This window comes from Myxine glutinosa, chromosome 5 (genome assembly GCF_964187855.1).
Source record: "Myxine glutinosa chromosome 5, kmMyxGlut1.1, whole genome shotgun sequence".
Classification (NCBI taxonomy): domain Eukaryota; kingdom Metazoa; phylum Chordata; class Myxini; order Myxiniformes; family Myxinidae; genus Myxine; species Myxine glutinosa.
In genome coordinates, this window is record NC_136265.1 from 7778094 (window position 1) to 7805563 (window position 27470).

Sequence of the window (27470 nt, forward strand, 5' to 3'; positions counted from 1 at the left end):
GTTCTGGCTGGAGTTCCCCCAGGTAGTGTTCTGGGCCCTGTGCTATTTCTGGTCTTCATCAATGAACTCTCCGACTCTCTGGAAAATCCTCTCTGTCTCTTTGCTGATGACTCCACTCTGCTGCTCCATTCCTCATCCCTTAGATCGGCAGTCTGCAGCCTCCTCACTCTCTGCAGACCTGGACAAAATCACAGACTGGTCAAACAAGTGGAACATGTCTTTCAATCCTGACAAATCTCACACTCTTACTATGTCTCTCCGAAAAGACAAACTGGAAAACCCTCCCATCTACTTTCTCAACAATCCTCTCCAATAAGTTCTGTCGCTCAAGCTTTTGGGTTTCACTATCTGCCATGATCTTTCTTGGGAAAACCACATTTCCAAGCTGGCCTCCAAAGCCAGTCGCCGACTGGGCATCCTCCGTCGTGCGAAGTCCTTCCTTGGCACACCTGAGCTCCTCACCACATACAAGGCTTTCATCCGCAGCTCAATGGAATACTGTTCCCCCCCCTGGGCTGGTGCTCCTGCCTCTGGAACAAACTCCCCCACTCCCTTCAATCCCACTCCTCCCTCCAGGTCTTTAAAACAGCTGTTCACCACCATAAAACAGCTGTGCTCTCCCCTCTGGGCTGGTGCTCCTGCCTCACACCTAGCTCGCCTTCATGCTGTTGAAACCAAAGCATTCAGAATCATTGGAATCTCCCGCGATGAAGCTAACTCCAAGGGCCTCTCACTCACTCACCGCAGGCAGGTTGGTGGTCTTTCCGTCTTCTACCGACTCCTCTCTGGCCTTGCCCCCCCAGCCCTGTCTGTGCTCTGTCCCCCAAATATTCCTACAGGTCGCACAAGATCTGCCAGCAACCCTCTTATGGTTAAACTGCCAAACTCAAGACTCTGCTCACCTTCACTCCTTCATTCCTCTTTTCTCCCGCCTCTGGAACAAACTCCCTCACTCTCTTCAATCCCACTCCTCCCTCCAGGTCTTTAAAACACCTGTTCACCACCATCTCTTATCTTCCCCCATCCAAAACCTTGATCTTTACTACCCCCGCTAATTCACCCCAGATCCACTTTTCTGAAACACCGACTTCTTTCCTGGAAGTCCTAGAAGTGTCCATGTTTTTTTTGTTTTTTTACCTCTCCCACCCCCACCCTCCTGCCCACGCCTCCTCCCCCCAAGCCCTCTCCCTGCCACAGATCTCCCGATGTCCCTGCTCTCAAATGTTGTACTTGTGTGCTTCCCCCTCTCTCCCCACTTGTCTCCCACTCCCTTTATTTTGTCTTATGTGTCCATTTGTGTTTTGTTATTAATGTTAGCTCTTACACGAGCCTCCATCTTGTATACAAAAAAAAAGAGGAGAGTACCTGGGAATGGGGTCATTCAGGGTAGAAGACATGTGTGAAGCATGATTATCTTGAAGCCATGGAGGGAAGAATGGGATTGAAAAAAAGAAAGATTGGGGAAGTTGGTTCCACAGATGAGAGAAAAAGAGGAACATGAGTGGAGGTGAGTGAACCTGGATTTTGGGAGTTTAAGAAGGTTATTGACAGACCGTGGGCGCTCTGCAGAAACCTGGGATGGACAGAGTGTGGAAGACCAAAAAGGAGGCGGTAGAATACCAAGAGGCTACCGACCAGTCTGCGATGCAAAAGTAACAGGCCTAGACACTCAGGTTTGTCGTGGGAGATGAGAGACCTTGACTTTCCCTGACATTAGGAAGGGTAAGGTGTAAGGCAGGAGCACCAGCCCAAAGGGGACAGCAATACTCTGAGCTGTGAATGAAGGCCTTGTAGGTTGTCAAAAGTTGATTTAATCTGTACGTGTGATTAATCTGTTCATAAATGCCAACCCAAATGTATAAATGGACTGTTCACATTGCTTTTACTTCCTCATTACCCACACTGCTTTGTTGATTTGCGGGTAGCAATGCTGTAGCTCCAAAACAGATGGATGTGGCATTTTGGTTTAATTTGGAGAGTCTGCCATCTGTAACCATCAGTGTCGAGAAACAAATCGAAGATACACGGACCTCGGTCCGTTCTTATGTCCAATCCTTACCGATGGCCTTGGTGTTGGGTATGTAGAGGGATGGTCGGCTACCGCTGGGAATGTAAAAATTAGTCATCGATTTTAAACCTCTTTTTTTTTTAAAGTCAATTTTAAACCTCGTTTTAAAAAACCATTGATTTTAAACCTCGTTTTTGTAAACCATCGAGTTTAAACCTCATTTTTAAAACCATCGATTTTAAACCTTTTATTTTAAACCTCGTTTTTAAACCTCTATTTCGCAACCTCATTTTTAAACCATCGTTTTTTAAACCTTTCTTAAACCATCAATTTTTAAACCATCGTTTTTTAAACCTTCCATAAGCCATCAATTTTTAAACCTCTATTTCTCAACCTCGTTTTTTAAACCATCAATTTTTACACCTCTTTTAAACCTTTCATAAGCCATCAATTTTTAAACCATCGTTTTTTAAACCTTCCATAAGCCATCAATTTTTAAACCTCTATTTCTCAACCTCGTTTTTTAAACCATCAATTTTTACACCTCTTTTAAACCATCGATTTTTAAACCTTTCTTCAGCGATTTTTAAACCTCTATTTCTCACCCTTATTTTTTTAAACCATCGTTTTTTAAACCTTTCTTAAACCATCAATTTTTAAACCTCTTTTTAAACCATCGATTTTAAAGCTTTTTTTAAACCTTATTTTTTAAAACCGCCGAATTTTAAACCTCAATCTTATTTAAACCATGAATTTTAAACCATCGATTTTTAAACCTGTTATTTTTAAACCAAAGGTGAGTGGAGGTTGCGTTTTCACCCCTGTCCGTGTCTGAGCAGGATGTCTCAATATTATGGACGGATTCGGACAAAATTTGGAGGACAGGTTGGGTGTATGACAAGGAAGAATTGATTCGATTTTGGTTGAGGTCCGGATTCAGATATGGCCTATCAGTTGGATGCAAAACATAAACTGTTCAGGCCTGCGGTGGTATGCGCTCCACTGAGTGCAGTTCAAGTTTAAACATGTGGCATTAAAGCCCTAACATCTTGACTTTATGTGGACTGGAAACAAACCTGTGTGCTTCCTTCTATCGATTTGAGTGTGATTTCTCCAGTCTTCTGTCACTAAACTGAAAGAGGAAATGATTTGCATTTACAGCCCATAATGAGAATGCATTCTTCCACGAACACAACCACATGACCTGCCATTCGGTTAGAAGCATCACATTTATTTTGGTAATTAATCAGTAAGGTGAGGACAGCTAATTCAGGAGTCAAAATGAGATGGAGTGCATGTGCTGAGGCTAAACGGAAATGGAATTTTGTTTCAGGTTGTTCCAACTATTGGTTTGTGGTCATTAATCCAATGCACAGATCAAGGCAGCACCACGTTTGATCCAGTGTTGTGGGGGCTCATCGGTCGGCAGATCCACAGATGTTACGTAGTTGGTCGAGTGCCCGGTGGTGGACAGAGTGCCTGTGAAGGTACAAGTTTGGGTAAGGAATTGGATGTGAGAGGGACAACAAGGCAAACGGGTCTATCGTGGGAGACGTACCGGCACGTGTTAGAGTCTTGTAGATGGGACAGCAATACACGTTGGTTCCGGTGCAGCATTTCGCCGTCGGTACAAGCCACAGCACCGCCATGGAACTGTGCAGCTCCTTGGAGTAAGGCTCGGCTAATAGGCCGTCTGTGCTGGACCATCGTGCTCCCTCGAGGAACAGGCCATGGATGTGACAGCCCACATCGGGAGGGGTCTGCAACTCGTCCGGTCCATCTTTAAGAACCTGGTAATCAATCATGGAAATTTATACATAATTTAATGTTATTTGTAAGTTACCAATAAATTCTTGAGTTGACAGGACCTGGCAACAGGGGACAATTTAGAGGGAACAAAGTTTAGCAGTAGCTCATTCCAAACCAAACGATGCACGAATGTGTTTCTTGTGAATCGGAACCATGAGCAATGTGAAATTTCCCATCACAAATACATACACGACCGGTCAAAAGTTTTAGAACACCTAAATTTTTCCAGTTTTTATTGAAATTTATGGTTTAATGTCCAGTGAATAACCTGAAATGGTACAAAGGTAAGCAGGAAACTGCTCGAGGTTAAAAAAAAAGTTTAGGTTAGCAAAAACGGGGAAATAATGTAAATTGCACAGTTATATTGTAAAAAAGGCCTTCCTCAGGGAACAACTAATGCGTTAACAACTCACAGGTGTTCTGCAGCAACGTAAGTAAATTAAGCCTTGAAAGTTGATGCAAACAATTCCTACAGGTGTCCCAACCTCTGCTGATTACTTGATTACAAACCCCCTGTCTGTATAAAAGCAGTATTTGAACAGACTGTTATTACACCCTCTGATGCATTATTTGGACAATATTGCACTGCAGGAAGTAGTACATTGGAAACTGGAGGAAACTCTGACAGGAAGAGGTCTGGCAGACCCAAAGCCACACCAGAATCAGAAGACAAGTTTCTGAGAGTCAACAGCTTGCGTGATAGGCGGCTCACAGGACAACAGCTTCAAGCACAGCTTAACACTGGTCGAAGTAAGCAAGTCTCGGTTTCAACTGTGAAGAGAAGACTTCGAGCTGCAGGTTTGACAGGTCGAGTGGCAGTAAGAAAGCCATTGCCAAGATGGCAAAATAAGATAAAGAGGCTTGCCTGGGCCATGAAGCACCACCAGTGAACTACTGAAGACTGGAAGAAGGCCTTATGGACCGATGAATCAAAATTTGAAATCTTTGGTTCATCATGCAGGGTTTTTGTACGCTGTCGAGTTGGCGAAAGGATGGTTCCTCAGTGTGTGACACCAACTTTCAAACATGGAGGAGGAAGCGTGATGGTCTGGGGCTCTTTTGCTGGATCCAGATTCGGTGACTTGCACAGAGTGACTGGCATCCTGAACCAAAAGGGCGACCACAGCATATTGCAGCGCCAGGCAATACCCTCTGGTATACGCCTAGTGCTGGCTTAGCCTGGTGTTGGCTCAGCGGTTAGGGTGCCGGCTTAGGATCCTAGGATCCTGGGTTCGAATCCCGGTCGATCGCTGAATTAATGCCAGCGGGGTTGACTCAGCCTGTCATCCTTCCGAGGTCGGCAAATTGAGTACCAGCTTGCTGGGATGAATGATCACGGTGTGTACCCCGGTTTAGAATAGGGACACCGTATCCCTGCGCATCCTAAGAGCGTGACCAAGGGTTGGCGCCAGGAAGGGCATCCGGCCATAAAAACATTGCCTCAAACAGGGAACCATGATTGTCATGGGGCCCGCAAGAGTAACCCCTGCTCTAGCGGGGGAAATGGCCTTAAAACGATCATTCATTCATTCATTCATACGCCTAGTTGATCAGGGGTTCATCCCACAGCAAGATAATGACCCGAAACACACCTCCAGGTTATGTCAAAACTACCTTCGAGGAAAAGAACAAGACGGTGGGCTTCAAATCATGGAATTGCCAGCACAGTCTCCAGACTTAAACCCCATCGACCTGGTTTGGGATGAACTGGACAGAAGGGTGAAAGCAAAGCAACCTACAAGTGCAACACATTTGTGGGAACTTCTGCAACAGTGATGGGAAGAACTTCCCGAACAATATTTGATTTCCATTGCGGAAAGAATGCCACGAGTGTGTTCGGCGGTTATACCTGCAAAAGGTGGCTACTTTGCTGAGTCAAAAATTTAGATTAAATTTTGTTAAACAAAATGATTCTATGATTTCTTTTTTTATCTCCAGTTGTTTATTTGTTCTCTGCTTAATTTCAGAGAACATTGAGACGTTAAACTGCATAAATTTCAATAAAAACTGGAAAAACTGAGGTGTTCTAAAACTTTTGACCGGTAGTGTATATGTACATATATATATATTGTTACAGACGCGGTTTTAGATGTTATATTGACCGAGCGGTGGTGTATTACCGCGTCCGAACAGTTACTCCCCGATTAGAACCCGATTCCACCCGACGTTGACCAGATCGCACCGCAGATATTCAATCGGGAAACCTCTAAAGCGACCGAAAGAGAAGGAAAAGAGAAGAAGACAGAGTACGGAGGAAGAACAGATTTATTATACACACACAAGCAAAAAGAAAGAGCGACCAAAATTATTTACAGCAATGGATGGAAAAAGCAGTCACACAGTGCATCGTTAGCTTATTCTATTCAATTTACTTAACCCCAAGACAACGAGTAGGACAGACGACGTTCACACTTACTCGGGGGATATTGCAGGCAGGTAGGGCTTGAGGTGGATTGCTGGAGAGGGAGGCAAGGTCGGAGGCAGCAGCTCTCAATTCCTCGCGGTTCTGGCGGGAAAACCCTCCGTTGCGTATCCGCTGCTGTAGACGTCACGCGCTGGCTCGGCACACCTGCTCCTCTCCTTCTGGTGGAGCCGTCTCCCTCCTTTCAGCGCGTCTCTCCAAAGCTGGTTCCCTTTCCGAGTACCTCTCCTCTTTGGCTTGGAGCGTTTCGCATCTCACCGCTCCTCTTGGTGTCGCCTCTTCGCTCATCTCCCAGGTCATCTGGTGAAGCAGTCCCTTACAGTCGCTTTTATAACTCGGGGCAGAATCAAGCCGCCGGCTGCGAGGGCATGCCTACCGGGTCGCTCACCGCGGTGCTGATTGGCCATGCGACCCTCTGGCTCACTCTTCCCCTCTATGACGAGGTGGAGACACGCCTTTCTTCTCCGAGATTAGCACATGGGCAATGGTGGCTTGTGGGATTGAACACAACTCGCACCCTTTTTAAAGGAAATTTGGAGAGCGGAGATGTTTGGGGAAATTGCAAGGGCCTATGCTTATTTTGTTTGATACAATGCAAAGTCAATCTAGTGGGAAACACATATTTAGCCTACATAGAATAAGGAAATACACTATTTAAAAAGATATATCGTGACCTGCGTGTAAGTTTCATGGAATTAACTAGGAGGACGGCTGTGACCATTATTTACATTAACAGGGTGTTACACATAACAAAACCATACTTTTTACATTCGTTACACTTCCTCCAAAATTGTTACACTTCTCAAAAACCGTTACACTTCTCAAATTCGTTACCCACTTCTCAAAACCGTTACACTGCACCCTCCTTTCTTCAGGCCCGTTCTCGGGCCTACTAAACTTTAACTTAGTGTGACACGTAGGTGTAATTCCCTCTACAATTAACCTGACCCTGAGTGTGACAATCTTAAAACACAAATAAGTGTGTCCCCCTATTGCATTGCACCCTGTCTAACAGACTCAAGCCCACAGCTAACCAATTACGGAATTATTCTCAAACTATACATTTACGGTGGGGAGCATTATTTACAATGACGTGATTTCTTATTTACAACGCAACCCAGGACCTGTGTTTTTTTTTTTTCTTTTTAGGGAACAAGAAAAAGAAATTCCTGTTGGGAGGGAGGAGACAGCACGCATTGCATCGATGCACCAGTACCAATACCACCAAAGCACCACAAAGCACCACTCGGTGCGCAGTCACCATGGTTCATAATAAACACAACAAAACAACTGGTGGTGGTCTTCTCTTTCTCTGCTGGACCGATGTTCTTCCCGACGTCTTTTAGCTTCATGCGGCCTACTTGGAAATAATAAAAAAGCACAACTTGTGTTCGTTTTTTTATTTAGGGCCTCAGGGGCCAACTACGGGTGGTCCACCTGTTTGGCATAGGTGCCACCTTACCGAGGTCCGCAAGCAAGATTCCCTGGCCACTATGGCCGGTCTCCAACAGAGGTGCCCTGCCCCAGAACCTGGGGTCCATCAAGTGGTACTTGGCCGCAGAACAGCGGTCCATACAGTGGTACATCAACGCAATGCATGCTGGTTCTGGGAATCTCGGGCGCACAATGGCCACCTCACGCACGCTCCCCCTCGGCACCCAATGGCGCACAGGTCATGTGGGAGACAAAAGAAAGACAATTGAGCGAGGGGTAAGGTCACAAGGGTACACGTCAATAAGGCAATGCAAGGCGAAATGCGTACGGAGGGCGAAGTGAGAAAGCTCGTCCCTACCGTACGTCACCCCCCTGTCACCTACACTACCCTTGCCCTTACCCCATATGTACAAAATCTACCCATTACCAATTCGTCACTACTGTCACGTCTTCCCCATATTTCCCCTATACCAAATTCGTCTCCACAATCCCTCGACTTCCAAATTTGCCATCACCAAATTCATCATCAATCCTCATGAGGAGGAAGAGATGGAATTACGCACAATGTCACACCCACGTCATGATGCGTCTCACAATCCAAACATTTGCATCATAAAAATAATCAAAACATGGCATGGTGTGGAGTACCTGTCACCTCAGGTGAGTGGATGCAGATGGTGCGAGGAGATCCTTCATCCTAACTATTTTCTAAATGACTTTAACACACTTTACACTACCCGGGGTCTTTCCCTGCCAATCCATTGGCCACTTACACTATGGGTTCTAAAAACCAATTCCCATTGAACAAACTGTGGTGCTTCTCAATTTGGGGTCTCACTCCCCCGATTCATCTCCCGGTGCCTTCGCACAATTTCTGGGCTGCGACGTGTAGCTCTCCCAGCAGGTCTACCCACCTGCACACCTCCACCACTGCAGTTGCCACCCGAGCTTACCTAGCTCCTCACCCTAACCTAACTAACTGGGGAAGGCCCTCTCCTGGCTCTGTCACCCCTTGGTGCCCTCTGGCACTGGGCTACCCGGGTCCGTCCTCCGGATCCTCGGGCCCCATCCACAACTACCGGCTCCCAGAGCCCACCTGCGGCCTCACCTGGCCGACATCCTCACAGTGGTGGAGTGCCCAAACCAACTACACACACTAACAGGCTACACGCCCAGCCATTTCCACAACACTAATGCACCCATCCAAAGACCATTCTTTCACCCGCACCACAGATGCCAATATCCAACCACAATTTACCTGTACCCTCTACCTAACACTTACACTACCCGCCCCGGGTATCCGTGATGGGGGTCCACTCTTCCCCCATTCACACCTTCGCACCATCCACTCCACTCCACAATTTCCACCATACTCACTCCACGACCATCCATTCCAATACTCCATTTATTCCACACTACCATTCTCCATACCTGCTGTTGCACACCTGTGCCCTCACACCTGGTGCCACCTGCACCCTCCTTTCTTCCTGGACCATTTGGTCATCACAATACACATCATCATCACTCACTCATACACTGCTCCATTCACCTGTTCAGTTGCACACCTGTGCAATCACACCTGTTCAATCCTCAAACACACGGCATCATCTCAGCTAACTACTCCCTTCTGAAACTTGCGCTTCCCAGTCGTCCCTTTAAACTATTGCGCTCCCACGTCATTATCATCCACACTAAACTACCTGCGTCCCCACTACAGGTATCAGTCACTAACTAAACTTAACGTTACCTAATGTCATCTTCTAGGGCCCTACACACGATATATCCTAACCCACCCGGGCTAGTTTTCACTGCCATCAACCCCATAAGCTATAGCGCATTTGCCCCACGTCTGTGAGGGATGGTGGATTTGCCATCCCACCACATCGGGGGTCTCTCACTATAAATTTTGTTCGTCCAAATTCAATAAATCAAAAATTTCCCATTTACTGCCAATTCTACCCACTATTATAAATTTCGTATCAAATCACTATCACTATCACTATCACCATCATCACAGTCCACTATATCCTAGCCTCGGTGCGTCGTGACATCATTAAACTCGGTTCGTAAAGCCGAGCAATGAATTCGGGTGGTTTGGTTGCCTGCAGGTTGAATCCGTCCGGCTTTCGGTTCAAGGGAGGTGGTTTGGTTGGACCGAGATTCCACGCACCATCTCGGCGCGGCACCTTGCGGTCCCGGGCCCGATGGCTCAATCTCCCCCGGTCGGAACCCCGTCCCCACGAGGGGGCACCGTTCCGCTTCCTCCCACTCGCCCTTGAACCGGACCGGTCGCCTCGCCCGCCAAAGCCCGGACTCGACCGTGCGGGGCGGGGCCAAGCCCGAATCGGCAACGACGCTTCGAAGAGAAGCGACGCAGCATCGACCCGCGCCGGGCCTCGCACCCAACAAAGCACCCCGCGCCCCGAGTGCTCGCATCGGCTATCCGTCGCCCTAACCACTAACCCGGTTACCGTCGATGCTTTACTTGCATGCTCACACGCATACGCTACCCCTTTCACCCTTACAAAACCTGGCGTTCCAACGCCGTCCGTACATTCCACCAACGCTCTCCCTGTTACACACCACACTTCTCGCGCACACTCTTGCGCACACTTTGGTCCACACCTCTCCTCCGTTACGTCCTCCGTAACACTCACCATGGGCGTGCACTCTTGCATCCACCCACTAACGCGCTCGGATGGGCTCTCCCACACTCACGCCATGACCAATTCAGGTGTGCTTTCTCGCACACGTTCCACCACCACCTTACTCTCCGTGTCACACTTCGTACACCCCGACGTGCATTCTCGCTCGCACTCGGTTTCACACTCGCGCTCCGATGTGCCCTCTCGCACCTGCGCCATCACCAACTCACTATTCGTGTCACACTCCGTACACCCCGACGTGCATTCTCGCTCGCACTTGGTTTCACTCCCACACTTTATAACACACCCACTCGCCGACGCACACTTTTTCCTCCCACGCGTGCCATTACCACTCACACGGGACCCTTCACCAACGCCCGGATGCTTCCTCGATCCCAAGCGCGCGAAAATTCTTTTGTCGCGAAACATCCTCCTGCAAAATCTACCCGCACAATATACAGCACGACTCACCTGGGGGATCCTTTTCTCCACGCGAACCTGCAAACTTCCATTCGGGTTAAGCACAGCATCGTGATGTGAGCAGGGACTTTGTACATAATCCATTTCTCCCTGCAATTCCCGGGCTACCTCCGTCATCTCTTCAATTTTAATTCCCAGCACTGCTTTTTCTTTATTAACCTCGGCGACCGCTGGCTTTAATAAAACACCCTCCTCTACCTCGGCGGTCGCCGGCTTTTCCAAACCCCGTGTCGCGATTTCTACCCCCGTCATTGTACCCGTGCTTTCCTCCGCTTCGCTCAACCAGCGCTTCTCGACCCGCGTTACTTCCTTGTGCACCCCTGGGACCCTTTCGCCCAACTTGCGGTCTCTGTCCCTCTGCTCCCTTGCCTCTCTATCGGCCCTCATTCCGTTCGTTGTTGCTTCAATTTGGTTTCCCAATCGCTCACTGTTAGCATCCATCCGGTTCCCCATTACCCCCATTTGGTTTCCCATTACCCCCATTTGGCCCTCCAATCGCTCACCCTGAGCATCCATCCGGTTCCCCATTACCCCCATTTGCCCCATAAGGGCCCCCATCATTCTGCTTTCCATTTGTTCCATAATGTCGTTTTCTTTCTGCATTTCCACCATGAATTGGGCCATGAAGGCTTGCATTTGGGCCACCGTTGGTAGTACAAAGGGTGCGGCCGCAGCTGCCCCAACCTCGTGCGCGAGAGCGCCATTTTGCGCGCCCGTAACCTCGTGCGCGAGGGCGCCATTTTGTGCGTCTGAAACCTCCGCAACCACATTGCCATTTTTCTCCTCCTCCCTTTCCTCCACATACATTTCCCCGAGGTCCTGGGTCGATTCCACCCTGTCTATCTCTCCCACCGACATCCGATCGCCTTGATTGTCCATGGCGCGATCTCAAAATTCGGGTTTTGCTTTAAAACAAAACAAATTTCGTCAGCTCGTAATTTTGACCAAAAATTTTTTCTACACGTTTTAAAAATTTGGTTCGGGCCTCGAATCTCACTCCCCGACACCAATTGTTACGGTACTAACACAATTGGTGTTCCAAAATTTGGGCCTAACAAATTTAGTCCCAGGTCCGAATCCAACTCCTGACAACCAATTGTGTTTTCGCTCTTTCACGAGCCTCGACCTTGTATACAAAAATTGTTACAGACGCGGTTTTAGATGTTATATTGACCGAGCGGTGGTGTATTACCGCGTCCGAACAGTTACTCCCCGATTAGAACCCGATTCCACCCGACGTTGACCAGATCACACCGCAGATATTCAATCGGGAAACCTCTAAAGCGACCGAAAGAGAAGGAAAAGAGAAGAAGACAGAGTACGGAGGAAGAACAGATTTATTATACACACACAAGCAAAAAGAAAGAGCGACCAAAATTATTTACAGCAATGGATGGAAAAAGCAGTCACACAGTGCATCGTTAGCTTATTCTATTCAATTTACTTAACCCCAAGACAACGAGTAGGACAGACGACGTTCACACTTACTCGGGGGATATTGCAGGCAGGTAGGGCTTGAGGTGGATTGCTGGAGAGGGAGGCAAGGTCGGAGGCAGCAGCTCTCAATTCCTCGCGGTTCTGGCGGGAAAACCCTCCGTCGCGTATCCGCTGCTGTAGACGTCACGCGCTGGCTCGGCACACCTGCTCCTCTCCTTCTGGTGGAGCCGTCTCCCTCCTTTCAGCACGTCTCTCCAAAGCTGGTTCCCTTTCCGAGTACCTCTCCTCTTTGGCTTGGAGCGTTTCGCATCTCACCGCTCCTCTTGGTGTCGCCTCTTCGCTCATCTCCCAGGTCATCTGGTGAAGCAGTCCCTTACAGTCGCTTTTATAACTCGGGGCAGAATCAAGCCGCCGGCTGCGAGGGCACGCCTACCGGGTCGCTCACCGCGGTGCTGATTGGCCATGCGACCCTCTGGCTCACTCCTCCCCTCTATGACGAGGTGGAGACACGCCTTTCTTCTCCGAGATTAGCACATGGGCAATGGTGGCTTGCGGGATTGAACACAACTCGCACCCTTTTTAAAGGAACTTTGGAGAGCGGAGATGTTTGGGGAAATTGCAAGGGCCTATGCTTATTTTGTTTGATACAATGCAAAGTCAATCTAGTGGGAAACACATATTTAGCCTACATAGAATAAGGAAATACACTATTTAAAAAGATATATCGTGACCTGCGTGTAAGTTTCATGGAATTAACTAGGAGGACGGCTGCGACCATTATTTACATTAACAGGGTGTTACACATAACAAAACCATACTTTTTACATTCGTTACACTTCCTCCAAAATTGTTACACTTCTCAAAAACCGTTACACTTCTCAAATTCGTTACCCACTTCTCAAAACCGTTACAATATATATATATGGTCATTGGGGATAAGGGGAATTCAAAACTTGTTATGCAGTATTTGTATACAAAATAAATGTACAGGCCTGAATAATTTGATGAAGGCCTACAAGCGACCTTCTGTAGCTTTGGCTTGTGCTCACCAGGAAATTGAACGAAAGTGTGTCGATGGGGATCTGCTCCTGTCTGGAGTAGTTTTGGAGGATTCCGGTGAGGAAAGCCTGAGGAAAAAAGAATCCCGAAATCCAAAAGACCGGCGGTGGACCATCATCGACCCAACGCCGGAGAAACTGCACACGTTCAACAAGATCCCCGATCCAAGACGCCAGGCCCTTGAGAGAGGGGTACGCCTGTGGAGGACAATCAGGAAGGTTTAAGTTCTGGTCACGTGTGGTACCCCCAATCTAGGTGTACTTGTGCACCTTAGCCTTCCAGAGGTTAGGCACGCTGTTGGTATAAAGGCTGTCTGCCATCTGCTCCAGCTCCAGGGACATGACGACAAGACCCTGCAGGGCGTGGGACAACTGCTCCAGGCTCTGCCTCACCACCACAAGCAACCTGTTGTACCTGCGACAATACCCCGCGAATATGACAAAGCGTCACTGGTGATGTAATTAGCGATGGCGTGATGTTAAATGACACGCATCTGGATTTGAGGAAGAGTGTTGTGTGACATCCTGAGGAAACAGGAAGTACAAGTTAATTTCCTGTGAACTGACCTTATGACCTCTTGAGTGAGGACTGTATTCATAGACTCTTCATAAGAGAGTGGGAACTTTTCCACCATGATGGAAATGTCAAAGGGAAGTGGAACTTCGTCCATCATCTGCTGGCATTTCTCCTGAACCGTCTACCACACAAGCGACAACGGAAGTTGAGGTAACGTCGGAAAACCGTACATGCTGAATAAGGTGAGCTGGTACATATACCTCTTCACGGGAGTCTCCGGTGCCAGTGGCGGAACGTGGCTGCAGGTACAGGAGCGTGCCGAGCAGCCTGAACGCCTCGTTCTGAGCAAACGTGATGTTGGCGTTGTCGTGGAGGCCGAACAGCTCGGGTGGTTCGTTGATGGGAAGTCCTCGGATGTACTGCAGGTGGGCCTGGGAGCCAGGTGAGGCAAGACGAGAAATCATCGGACACAAGTAACAAAATACAATGAAAAGCACGAGCCTGGAATGATGGTGAGATCTCCAGCTTAAACAAAAGAGATTAAGGGGAAACATATGTGGAGATGAAACAGAGTGATGTGGAGATGAAACAGAGTGATGTGGAGATGAGACCGAGTGATGTGGAGATGAAACACTGATGTGGAGATGAAACAGAGTGATGTGGAGATGAAACAGAGTGATGTGGAGATGAGACAGAGTGATGTGGAGATGAAACAGAGTGATGTGGAGATGAAACAGAGTGATGTGGAGATGAAACAGAGTGATGTGGAGATGAGACATTGAGACAGTGATGTGGAGATGAGACCGAGTGATGTGGAGATGAGACAGTGATGTGGAGATGAGACAGTGATGTGGAGATGAAACAGAGTGATGTGGAGATGAAACAGAGTGATGTGGAGATGAAACAGAGTGATGTGGAGATGAAACAGAGTGATGTGGAGATGAGACCGAGTGATGTGGAGATGAAACAGAGTGATGTGGAGATGAGACAGAGTGATGTGGAGATGAAACAGAGTGATGTGGAGATGAAACAGAGTGATGTGGAGATGAAACAGAGTGATGTGGAGATGAGACATTGAGACAGTGATGTGGAGATGAGACCGAGTGATGTGGAGATGAGACAGTGATGTGGAGATGAAACAGAGTGATGTGGAGATGAAACAGAGTGATGTGGAGATGAAACAGAGTGATGTGGAGATGAAACAGAGTGATGTGGAGATGAGACCGAGTGATGTGGAGATGAAACAGAGTGATGTGGAGATGAAACAGAGTGATGTGGAGATGAAACAGAGTGATGTGGAGATGAAACAGAGTGATGTGGAGATGAAACAGAGTGATGTGGAGATGAAACAGAGTGATGTGGAGATGAGACAGAGTGATGTGGAGATGAGACAGAGTGATGTGGAGATGAGACAGAGTGATGTGGAGATGAAACAGAGTGATGTGGAGATGAAACAGAGTGATGTGGAGATGAAACAGAGTGATGTGGAGATGAGACATTGAGACAGTGATGTGGAGATGAGACCGAGTGATGTGGAGATGAGACAGTGATGTGGAGATGAGACAGTGATGTGGAGATGAAACAGAGTGATGTGGAGATGAAACAGAGTGATGTGGAGATGAAACAGAGTGATGTGGAGATGAAACAGAGTGATGTGGAGATGAAACAGAGTGATGTGGAGATGAGACAGAGTGATGTGGAGATGAAACAGAGTGATGTGGAGATGAGACATTGAGACAGTGATGTGGAGATGAGACCGAGTGATGTGGAGATGAGACAGTGATGTGGAGATGAGACAGTGATGTGGAGATGAAACAGAGTGATGTGGAGATGAAACAGAGTGATGTGGAGATGAAACAGAGTGATGTGGAGATGAAACTGAGTGATGTGGAGATGAAATAGAGTGATGTGGAGATGAAACAGAGTGATGTGGAGATGAAACAGAGTGATGTGGAGATGAAACAGAGTGATGTGGAGATGAAACAGAGTGATGTGGAGATGAGACCGAGTGATGTGGAAATGAGACCGAGTGATGTGGAGATGAGACAGAGTGATGTGGAGATGAAACAGAGTGATGTGGAGATGAAACAGAGTGATGTGGAGACCATAATTGTGCAAAGATGAAGCTTACATCAAGGTCCAAGGATCCAATGTGCCTGTACAGGCCCGATTGAGAGTAGGAATGACCCTCTTCAAGAACGGCTGGCCTGTAGAAGTCCTCCAGGATGGTTGTGATGCATCTCCTGTCTGCGTTATCGGTAACCCGGCCGCCATAGTTGATTTGTCCAGCTGTGTATCGGAGCACCTGGAAAAACAAAGGAAATATAATTTTAAACATTCAATCGAAGCAATCCGACCCGATTTGGATTCTAATTGTGGTCGTCAACCGCTGCAGGGAGTCATGGTGCATGTGCCAGAATGTTTATGAAAGTGATGGTCATGACCTTATAAGGGATGTCGTCATATTCGTCCAAAAACATGCGCAGCTGGCTCATGCAGATCTTTAGGTCTCCGTCGGTGAACTCGTAAGGAATGTTGAAGCCAAGAGGACCAAACTTCCTCCGCTCCAGCGTAACCGCGTGGAAGAGGCAGAGGGAAAAAAGTAAGGCCTTGAACTCCACCGGCTGGGGATGGCACGAGGGAAGTCAGTGTTAGATCTTCTCCAGAGTGCCAGGTGACAAAGCCACATTCATTGGTGGACCTCAAAGATCCCGTGGTGTCCTTCACGACGAGCAGTGGCCAAATTACAAATTCCTGCCCTGTCCGCCAGAGGGCACTGAATCAGCGGCACAGCCGCGCCCTCGGCCAATGATGCTACCCCGCAGGCTAAGGCCCTCGGCCAATGATGCTACCCTACAGCCTTGGGCCCTCGGCCAATGATGCTACCCCGCAGCCTTGGGCCTCGGCCAATGATGCTACCCCGCAGGCTAAGGCCCTCGTCCAATGATGCTACCCTACAGCCTTGGGCCCTCGGCCAATGATGCTACCCCACAGCCTTGGGCCCTCGGCCAATGATGCTACCCCACAGCCGCGCCCTCGGCCAATCATGCTACCCCGCAGGCTAGGGCCCTCGGCCAATGATGCTACTGAAGGAGCTGCGCTCCAACGCGAGTCGAAAGAAGTGACGCGACCAAAGACGGAATTCGTCCGAGTTGCTTTATTGAAACAAAACAGCTCAGGTATTCTGACAAAAGCCCGTTTATCGGGCAGCAATATATATACACATTTATGTCGGGAAGTTTGCCCGGCAAAAGCTATACCGGGCATGCCCGGGTGTCAAGGGCGAGCCTTGGAAAGGCGAGTCTGGACCTGCCCGGGCGTGTTTGGCTGCGGCCTGGCAAGTCGAGGCTGGGCGTGCCCGGGCGCTCTGGACGAGCACTGGAAAGGCGAGAGCGGGCATGCCCGGACGCTCTGGGCGAGCCCTGGAAAGGCGATAGCGGGCATGCCCGGACGCCCTGGGCGAGCCCTGGAAAGGCGATAGCGGGCATGCCCGGACGCTCTGGGCGAGCCCTGGAAAGGCGATAGCGGGCATGCCCGGGAAAGACGAGACCGGGCGTGCCCGGGAGGTTCGGGCGTGCCCGGGAGAGGCGCGTCTGGCCGTGTTCTGGCCGGTGCAAGGCGATTGTGTGCATCCAGCGGTAACCGCTACACACGCCCCTCCAGAATCGACCTGCTCCGGCAGGGTCAATTTAAGGGGGGTCCGGATGACCCGGCCGAAGCGACCGCTGGAGGGTCGTGGGGAGGGGTCCGACGTGGTGGTGGGTGGTCGAGCGGGGGGAACTGTGGACGGGGGGCGGCCTCGCCGCGGAGGAAGGGCCAACCGTGGTGGTCGGTCGACGTCCATGTGCGCCGGTTTGAGGTGGTCCACAGAGATCCGGTCCGACCGGCCGCCAACGTCGACGACAAAGGACTTGTCGCCCCGTCGCAGGACCCGGAAGGGCCCGTCGTACGGCGGCCCGAGTGGCCCCCGGTGCGCGTCATGACGCACAAAGACGTACTCCGCTGTGCGAAGCGCCGGGGGGACGTAGGACTGGGGGCCACCGTGGCGGGACGTTGGCACGGGGGCAAATCGGCGGGCGGCCTCCTGGAGGTCCGAGCACTGGTGTGCGGCGGACCAGGGACTGGTAGCGTCGGGCACGAACTCGCCCGGGACGCGGAGCGGCTGGCCGTAGACGAGCTCGGCGGCGGACGCCCGGAGGTCCTCCTTGGGGGCTGTGCGGAGGCCCAAAAGGACCCACGGCAGCCGGTCGGTCCAACCGTCGTCCTGAAGGCCGGCCATGAGTGCGGCCTTCATGGAGCGGTGAAACCGCTCGCACAACCCGTTGGCTTGGGGGTGGTAGGCCGTGGTGCGGTGCAGCGTGACCCCCAACGAGCGGGCGACCGCGCCCCAAAGTTCAGACGTGAACTGTGGGCCGCGGTCGGACGAGATGTCCACCGGTGCGCCGAAGCGCGCGACCCAGGTGGCAATGAACGCCTGCGCCACGTCGGTGGTGGTGGTGGAGGTGAGGGGCACGGCCTCCGGCCACCTGGTGGTCCTGTCCACCATGGTGAGCAGGTGGGTGAACCCCCGCGATGGGGGCAGGGGACCCACCAGGTCCACGTGGACGTGGTCGAAACGCCGTGCAGGCACGGTGAAAGGTGCCAGCGGGGCCTGGGTGTGGCGGTGGACCTTGGCCCGCTGGCAGGCCGTGCAGGCGTTGGCCCAGTCGCGGACGTTCCGTCGAAGGCCATGCCAGACGAAACGCGCCGACACCAGCTTCTGAGAAGCTTTCCGGCCCGGGTGAGAAAGGCCGTGGATGGAGGCGAAGATGCGGCGCTGCCAGGAAACGGGCACGATGGGGCGAGGCTGGCCCTGGGAGACGTCGCAGAGCAGGATGGTGCCCGCGAAGGGGATGTCGGCCAGGCGGAGGCCCGTGTCCGCCGCCCGGAGGGCCTGCACCGAGGTGTCGGTGGTCTGGTCGGCAGCCATGAGCGCGAAGTCCACGCCGAGGTGGACCGCGTTCGCGCTGGCCCGAGAAAGACAGTCGGCCACAGCGTTGTCTTTGCCGGCGACGTGCCGGATGTCCATGGTGAATTCCGACACGGCGGAGAGGTGGTGCTGCTGGCGGGCCGACCACGGCTCCGTGACTTTGGCCATTGCGTAGACCAACGGCTTGTGGTCGACGAAAGCCGTGAACGGGCGGCCCTCCAGGAGGTGTCGGAAATGGCGAACGGCCAGGAATAGACCGAGCAGCTCGCGGTCGAACGTGCTGTATTTTAACTCGTTCGGCCGGAGCTGCCGGCTGAAAAAAGCGAGTGGCTGCCAAACCCCGTCCACCCATTGTTCATGGACGGCGCCCACCGCGTAGTTGGAGGCGTCCGTAGTGAGGGCGATGGGCGCGTTGAGCACCGGGTGAGCCAGCAGCGTTGCGTCGGCGAGGGCCCTTTTTGCGCTCGATAAGGCCGCGTCCATGGCCGCGGACCAAACGATGTCATGCTTGGCCGGCTTGCCCCGGAGGGCCTAGTAAAGGGGCCGCATGAGCTGAGCAGCGCGGGGCACGAATCGGTGATAAAAATTCACCATGCCGAGGAACTCTTGTAGGGCCTTGATGGAACGGGGACGCGGGAACGTGGTGATGGCCTCGACCTTGGTCGGCAGCGGCACGGCCCCGGTCTTGGTGATGCGGTGGCCCAAAAAGTCAACGGTCGTCGTGCCGAAGTGGCATTTGGCCGGGTTGACAATTAAGCCGTGCTCGCTGAGGCGACCGAACAGTGTTCGGAGGTGGAGGAGGTGCTCGGCACGGGACGTGCTGGCGACGAGGATGTCGTCCAGATAGACGAAAAGAAATGACAGGTCGCGCATCACGCCGTCCATTAAGCGCTGGAATGCCTGGGCCGCGTTCTTGAGGCCAAACGGCATCCTCAAAAATTCGAACAGGCCGAACGGCGTGATGACGGCCATCTTCGGGACGTCGGGCGCCCGGACAGGTACCTGGTGGTATCCCCGTATCAGGTCAATTTTGGAAAATATGACCCGTCCTGCCAAACAGGCGGAAAAGTCCTGGATGTGCGGGATCGGGTACCTGTCGGGGGTGGTAGCGTCGTTGAGGCGGCGGTAGTCGCCACACGCGCGCCATCCGCCCCCCGGCTTTGGTACGATGTGCAGTGGTGAGGCCCACGCGCTATTGGAGCGCCGCACGATGCCGAGGTGCTCCAACGCATCGAACTCGGCCTTTGCCACGGCGAGCTTGGCCGGGTCGAGGCGGCGGGCCCTGGCGTAGCCGGCAGGCCCGTAGTGGGTATGTGGTGCTCGATCCCATGCCGCACTGCGACGGCCGAAAACGTCGGCCGTGTGAGGGCCGGGAATTCCGCGAGCAGGCGAGCGAACTCGTTCGCTGTCGGGAGGGCGCACGCCAGTTCGGTCGGCGCGGAGCTGCTCATCGTGCACGCCAGGGAGCTGAAGGTCTCGGCGTTGACAAGGCGACGAAGTTTGACGTCGACTAGCAGCCCGTGCGCGCAGAGGAAGTCGGCGCCCAGCAAAGCCATGGGGACGCAGGCGGTCACCAAGGTCCACTGAAAGCGCTGGCTGCCGAAGCAGAGGGTGACGTTGCGCGGGCCGAAAGTGCGTATGGCCGAGCAATTAGCAGCGACCAAAGAGGGGCCACAAACGGCGTCCCGCCTGTCCTGCTCGGAGGCGGGTATGACGCTCAGTTGGGCGCCGGTGTCACAAAGGAAACGCCGCCCGGACGCTTTGTCCCGAATAAAAAGCAAGTTGCCCGAGTGGCCGGCGCTCATGGCTGGGAATGAACGCCGGCCCGGCCGTTTCCCGACTTGCCGAAAGTGCACGGGGGTCGGCACGTCCGAGCCTTGTGTCCGAACCTGGCGTGGTAATAACACCACGCCTGGTCAGGTGGAGGCCCCGGCCGTCGTGTCGGAAGCGGTCGGTGCGGCGTGGCGGCCGCCAGTTTCACCGGCAGTCCGGCCTCCAACCGCACAGGGCGCTCGGGCGTCGCCTCGGACGGCGGCAGGCTCCAGGTAGCCGCGCCGATGTGTTGGCCCGCCGAGGAGATCTTATCGGCTTCCCTGGCGAGGGCGCGGGGATCGGTGATCGACGTGCCAGCCAGGGCGAGGCGTACCGGGTGAGGCAGCTGGTGAAGGAACAACTCGCGGAACAGAAAATCCGGAGAGTGCTCACCGAGCAATGAGAGCATATAGTCCATGCGCTCGGACGGGCACGTGTCGCCGAGCTCGGGCAGGTCGAGCAGGCGCCGTGCGCGTGCCGCCGGTGAGAGGGCGAAAGCGTCGAGGAGGAGCGTCTTCAGCGCGTCATACTTGTCGGCAGCCGGCGGGTGCTCGAGGAGGCTCAGGGCGCGGGCCGCGGTGGCGGAACCGAGCGCTGCCACGACGTGGTGGAAGCGGGTGTCGTCCGCGGTGATGCCTCGCAGGGCGAACTGGGAGTCTGCCTGGGCGAACCAAACAGCCGCGTGAGCCTCCCAGAAGGTAGGCAGTTTAAGAGTCACTGCCGTGTCCATGTCGGTAGGTCACCAGTGAAGGAGCTGCGCTCCAACGCGAGTCGAAAGAAGTGACGCGACCAAAGGCGGAATTCGTCCGAGTTGCTTTATTGAAACAAAACAGCTCAGGTATTCTGACAAAAGCCCGTTTATCGGGCAGCAATATATATACACATTTATGTCGGGAAGTTTGCCCGGCAAAAGCTATACCGGGCATGCCCGGGTGTCAAGGGCGAGCCTTGGAAAGGTGAGTCTGGACCTGCCCGGGCGTGTTTGGCTGCTGCCTGGCAAGTCGAGGCTGGGCGTGCCCGGGCGCTCTGGACGAGCACTGGAAAGACGAGAGCGGGCATGCCCGGACGCTCTGGGCGAGCCCTGGAAAGGCGATAGCGGGCATGCCCGGACGCTCTGGGCGAGCCCTGGAAAGGCGATAGCGGGCATGCCCGGACTCTCTGTGCGAGCCCTGGAAAGGCGATAGCGGGCATGCCCGGACGCTCTGGGCGAGCCCTGGAAAGGCGAGAGCGGGCATGCCCGGGAAAGACGAGACCGGGCGTGCCCAGGAGGTTCGGGCGTGCCCGGGAACAGTGAGTCCGGGCATGCCCGGGAGAGGCGCGTCTGGCCGTGTTCTGGCCGGTGCAAGGCGATTGTGTGCATCCAGCGGTAACCGCTACACTACCCTACAGCCTTGGGCCCTCGGCCAATGATGCTACCCTACAGCCTTGGGCCCTTGGCCAATGATGCTACCCTACAGCCTTGGGCCCTTGGCCGATGATGCTACCCCGCAGCCTTGGGCCCTTGGCCAATGATGCTACCCCGCAGGCTAAGGCCCTCGTCCAATGATGCTACGCTACAGCCTTGGGCCCTCGGCCAATGATGCTACCCCGTAGCCTTGGGCTCTCGGCCAATGATGCTACCCTACAGCCTTGGGCCCTCGGCCAATGATGCTACCCCACAGCCTTGGGCCCTCGGCCAATGATGCTACCCCGCAGCCTTGGGCTGCGTACGTACGAAGTGGCGGCAGAAAGCCAGATTACTGGAACCCATGAATTCTCTACACTGTCCATAGGGCTTCAGTTAATGAATGTGCGGTTTTATTTTGGGGTGGAATCCACGTGGATGACATCAGCGGGTCTGTGAACCCTCGTGGGTCCATAAAAAGAGTAAAACGAAAATCTAACGTTGAAAAGCCAACGTCAGGGTCAGTGTGCAGCACGAGCGTTGTTTTTTTAAACACACCTTGGAGCAGCAGTCGATCACCTCATCCGACAGACCTAGATAAGAGCGCAGGAGGTTTGCTTTGACTCCACGAGGAGGTTCCACAGTCATCTTTGAACTGTTCTGCAGCACGGACACGGGGAAGTGTGCGCTCGGCAAGCTCGTTAGCCACAGGCGGAATTCTCTGTGCACCTGGAGTTAGGCGGGAAGAATGTACATCCAGTCGTTATCCTTCAGCCCGTTATGGAGACGAGGATAGAATAGGTGTGCGACTGCATGCGAGTGCACGTGATTATGCTCCTATGACGGCGTGTGTGAGTGAGCGCATATTGGAGCGGTACCTGTCGTGGATCTATGCCCTCGATAAGGCGTTCCAGGGAAATCATCCAGCTGGGTGCCAGGTGACAGTTCTGGAAGAAGACCCAAGTTCCTTGGTCCATTGCCCTCCGCATCATTTCCTCTGCCCGTGGACCCTGGTGGAGAATTACGGGAGAGGGTGATGGCACGCAGGTACGTGAGTATGCAGGTAGGTGCAGGTGCGTGCCACGGTCCATCATTTAGTAGCCAGCCACCAAGCATGGCACGTCAGATAAAAAGATACCTTAAAGCATCCCTAGTGATGACAAAATCAACGGAAGATGCATAAACACGCGGACATAGTGCAAGGTGCACAAAACACAAACCTGGCCCTGCCCCAATGAGATGGCGTTTAACTTCTGCCCGAAGTTCATATTGTCGGCAAAACTGTACAGCTGGCTGGCAGGATCGGTGCCAGCGGAAAGTATCAAGATTAGTGGAGTTCCAGGGGATGAATCCTGATAAATCGCATCGAGGCTGGATGTCTGAATGAGGCCCGACATGCTTGGTCAGTAGTATATAACACGTATGATCGCAGAGCCATACAAGAAACACATATACGAGACAACAATTTCATTCAATCGATCATTCACCATGGACTTCGACGGAGGATGTACTGTGATCAAACCTGGAGCAGACAGAAACAAAGTATTGATAAGGGCTGTTGGGGTAACACCACAGATGGTAAGCCATGCAGGAGTTATCACCAAAAGGTATATCAGGTGTGACATACATATCCAGGGTGGGCCAGATATCTATTCCTGGTTTTGAACCCCTCCAATGCTGTTGCTAAGAAACGAAATCTTACAAAATATTTAGGTTTCTGTGGTAAAAATTTTTTTATTGAATTCAGAAGTGTATGAAATTATTTATGAATTTTCACGTGATTTCTATAATTTTCAAGCAGCGTTTGCTTCCTTACGCGATATTCCAGGACCATTTTCTGTCGCATGCTGAGCATAATTTATCCAAAAGTTGCTTGAATCCGCTCTTTCAGGTCTTCAACGTCGCTGGTTGAGTTGCTAAGTTGGTTGAATGTTCGCTGGTTGAGTTGCTAAGTTGGTTAAATGTTCGCTGGTTGAGTTGCTAAGTTGGTTGAATGTTCACTGGTTGAGTTGCTAAGTTGGTTGAATGTTCGCTGGTTGAGTTGCTAAGTTGGTTAAATGTTCGCTGGTTGAGTTGCTAAGTTGGTGAATGTTCGCTGGTTGAGTTGCTAAGTTGGTTGAATGTTCGCTGGTTGAGTTGCTAAGTTGGTTGAATGTTCGCTGGTTGAGTTGCTAAGTTGGTTGAATGTTCGCTGGTTGAGTTGCTAAGTTGGTTGAATGTTCGCTGGTTGAGTTGCTAAGTTGGTTGAATGTTCGCTGGTTGAGTTGCTAAGTTGGTTGAATGTTCGCTGGTTGAGTTGCTAAGTTGGTTGAATGTTTACTGGTTGAGTTGCTAAGTTGGTTGAATGTTCGCTGGTTGAGTTAATAAGTTGGTTGAATGTTCGCTGGTTGAGTTGATAAGTTGGTTGAATGTTCGCTGGTTGAGTTGCTAAGTTGGTTGAATGTTCACTGGTTGAGTTGCTAAGTTGGTTGAATGTTCGCTGGTTGAGTTAATAAGTTGGTTGAATGTTCCTTGGTTGAGTTGCTAAGTTGGTTGAATGTTCGCTGGTTGAGTTGCTAAGTTGGTTGAATGTTCGCTGGTTGAGTTGCTAAGTTGGTTGAATGTTTGCTGGTTGAGTTGCTAAGTTGGTTGAATGTTCGCTGGTTGAGTTGCTAAGTTGGTTGAATGTTCGCTGGTTGAGTTGCTAAGTTGGTTGAATGTTCGCTGGTTGAGTTGCTAAGTTGGTTGAATGTTCGCTGCTTGAGTTGCTAAGTTGGTTGAATGTTCACTGGTTGAGTTGCTAAGTTGGTTGAATGTTCGCTGGTTGAGTTGCTAAGTTGGTTAAATGTTCACTGGTTGAGTTGCTAAGTTGGTTAAATGTTCGCTGGTTGAGTTGCTAAGTTGGTTGAATGTTCGCTGGTTGAGTTGCTAAGTTGGTTGAATGTTCGCTGGTTGAGTTGCTAAGTTGGTTGAATGTTCGCTGGTTGAGTTGCGTAAACCTTGCCTTTAGGAAAGCCACAATGAATTCGCACGGGGTGAGGGCTGAAGAATGAGGAGGCCAGGGCATATTCTTGTTTTTATTGTATATATTGCATATAACTAGTTTTGTACACTACTGAATTCAATAAAAATTTTACCACAAAAACTTGAAATATGCACCTACTGTATATCCGGTAAATATTTTGGACGACTTCGTTTCTTAGCAACAGAATTACAGGGGATCAAAGCCGGGAATACATATATGTCCCACCCTGTACAATATGTTTTCTATTCCAAATGTCGTACTTTCAAACTAAAGGAAACTAGAACGGCACTCCGTCGAGCGCATACCTCCACCAGCCTGAACAGTTTACGTTTTGTAACCCACTGGTTGCCGGATCTGAATCCAGGCCTCAACCAAAATCTAATCAACTTGTTATTGTCACGTACTCAACTCATCCACCAAGTTTCGGCCGAATCCGTCACTTACTTTTTAAGATTGTTTTAGCCCTATCTCTCAATGGTAAAATACCAGCCAGTGGCACAGAAAAGGCCCTTTATAGAAGGGTATGTGGCATGTGGCAAAGTAGAGAAAAGAAGGGACATTCCATGGCTTGTAGAAAATGCCAAACAATACAAAAGAAGGGGCATTCAAAAAAAATCTCGTGTGCATGCTGGACTACCCTTGTGTTCTGAGGAGGAACCAATGAATGCTCTAGAAAAATTCATATAATGGTGCACCCTACATCTGGCAAATAAAATACATTTACTTCTTCATGCAGCTGTATGAATCAAATTGGCGCCCCTTTTATAAGCAATTATCTATATATATAAAACACAGTTTGTGTGTGTGTGTGTAATGTTACCGATAGACTCCTAAACGGAGAGGCTTACGTGCTTGATATTTGACATAGACATGGCCATTGAGCGTGGGACGAACATGGCCGAACTCAAAATATTTGACGATCCATATTTTTTATTCATATTTACCTCAGCGCATTTCAGCGAAGTACCCGCTAATCTCAGCCGGTTCCAGAGCAGCTCGCTGATTCGCTCAGAGCGATCACGTGATGTTCCATTCCCGCCGCCAGACTGATTCGCTCAGAGCGATCACGTGATGTTCCATCCCGTCACACGTCACTTCACCTTTTATGCGATCGTGTTTTGTATCGATTTTGTGCGATATGAATTAAATGTCTTTGAAACAGCTGTGAAACGTCTTTCCACAACCCTTCCGTAACCGATTGGAGCAGTTTCTTGCCACACAAAACGAGATCCGCGAAGCGAGTTGGTCGAGTCGTGCTGACAAAGATGGCGACACGGCGGCTTCTAGTCTAGTAGGAAGACTAGGTCCCCCTGCACCCCCCGGAGATATACTTCTAATCAGTGTTTCTAGATTGGAAAAAATGTGTAGAAAATGACTAGCTATGGCCCCAAGCTGAAAAAATGTCCCACATACCATTTTTATGCAAATTACTGCTGCAAATTTTATGCAAAATTATGCAAATTTTATGCAAATTTTTGATGAGGAGTAGAGTTGAGGGGTCTTTGAGGGCTTCATCGAGGTGCTCTCGGTTGCAAGACTGGGTCATTCTGAGAAGCACAGCAGGGTCAGAGATCATGATGTTCTCCTCCTCAGTGAATCTCTCCATCAACAGCCTCTCCATTGCCTCACACACTGTTTTGAGGCAAAAGAGGGACTTTGCGTAGGCCTTTCCACTGAGAACACCTTTGAGAGATCCACTTGTTACTAGTTGTGCCTCAAAGAGAATCTCTGCATATCCAGAACCACGCATCTTGTGTCCAGTGAGCATCCCGATGTAGTTCATGGATGTGTGGAAGGGTCCAATCGTTACTACATGACTAGCAAATTCATTTGGCCAGCGCCAGATGATGGGAAGGGCTTTCATGCAGACACCCAGATCAAATGTATTCAGGACCCATCTCTGACCCACCTCAGCAGTTGCTGCCTCGGAACGCTTCAGTAGCTCACGAACAACTGCGTTGTCTGTGATCGGTCTGTGCCTGGTGCCTGCATGGCATGGCAATGGCCTGCAGCCTGTGCCTGGGCTAGGGGGTTTCACCTCTGCAACTGGTTCTCCCCCACCCAGCAAATCAACAGTCGACTACTGCACGCCTATCCACCAACCGATCACAGACAACGCAGTTGTTCGTGAGCTACTGAAGCGTTCCGAGGCAGCAACTGCTGAGGTGGGTCAGAGATGGGTCCTGAATACATTTGATCTGGGTGTCTGCATGAAAGCCCTTCCCATCATCTGGCGCTGGCCAAATGAATTTGCTAGTCATGTAGTAACGATTGGACCCTTCCACACATCCATGAACTACATCGGGATGCTCACTGGACACAAGATGCGTGGTTCTGGATATGCAGAGATTCTCTTTGAGGCACAACTAGTAACAAGTGGATCTCTCAAAGGTGTTCTCAGTGGAAAGGCCTACGCAAAGTCCCTCTTTTGCCTCAAAACAGTGTGTGAGGCAATGGAGAGGCTGTTGATGGAGAGATTCACTGAGGAGGA

General features: G+C 51.1%; 1 protein-coding gene across 1 annotated transcript in view; it reads right to left on the bottom strand.

The window, feature by feature from the left end:
- Positions 1-3218: 3218 nt before the first annotated feature.
- Positions 3219-27470, bottom strand: part of DNAH1 (dynein axonemal heavy chain 1) — a 220518-nt gene continuing 196266 nt past the window's right edge. The window contains exons 68-78 of the mRNA XM_078777248.1: positions 23196-23354; positions 22854-22985; positions 22534-22704; positions 16255-16434; positions 15942-16115; positions 14071-14241; positions 13861-13991; positions 13564-13708; positions 13285-13491; positions 3567-3798; positions 3219-3487 (exon numbers count right to left, since the gene is read on the bottom strand). Of these exons, the coding sequence (XP_078633374.1) occupies positions 3369-3487; positions 3567-3798; positions 13285-13491; positions 13564-13708; positions 13861-13991; positions 14071-14241; positions 15942-16115; positions 16255-16434; positions 22534-22704; positions 22854-22985; positions 23196-23354 (1821 nt within the window). The 3' untranslated portion in view covers positions 3219-3368. The remainder of the gene's footprint in view (positions 3488-3566; positions 3799-13284; positions 13492-13563; positions 13709-13860; positions 13992-14070; positions 14242-15941; positions 16116-16254; positions 16435-22533; positions 22705-22853; positions 22986-23195; positions 23355-27470) is intronic.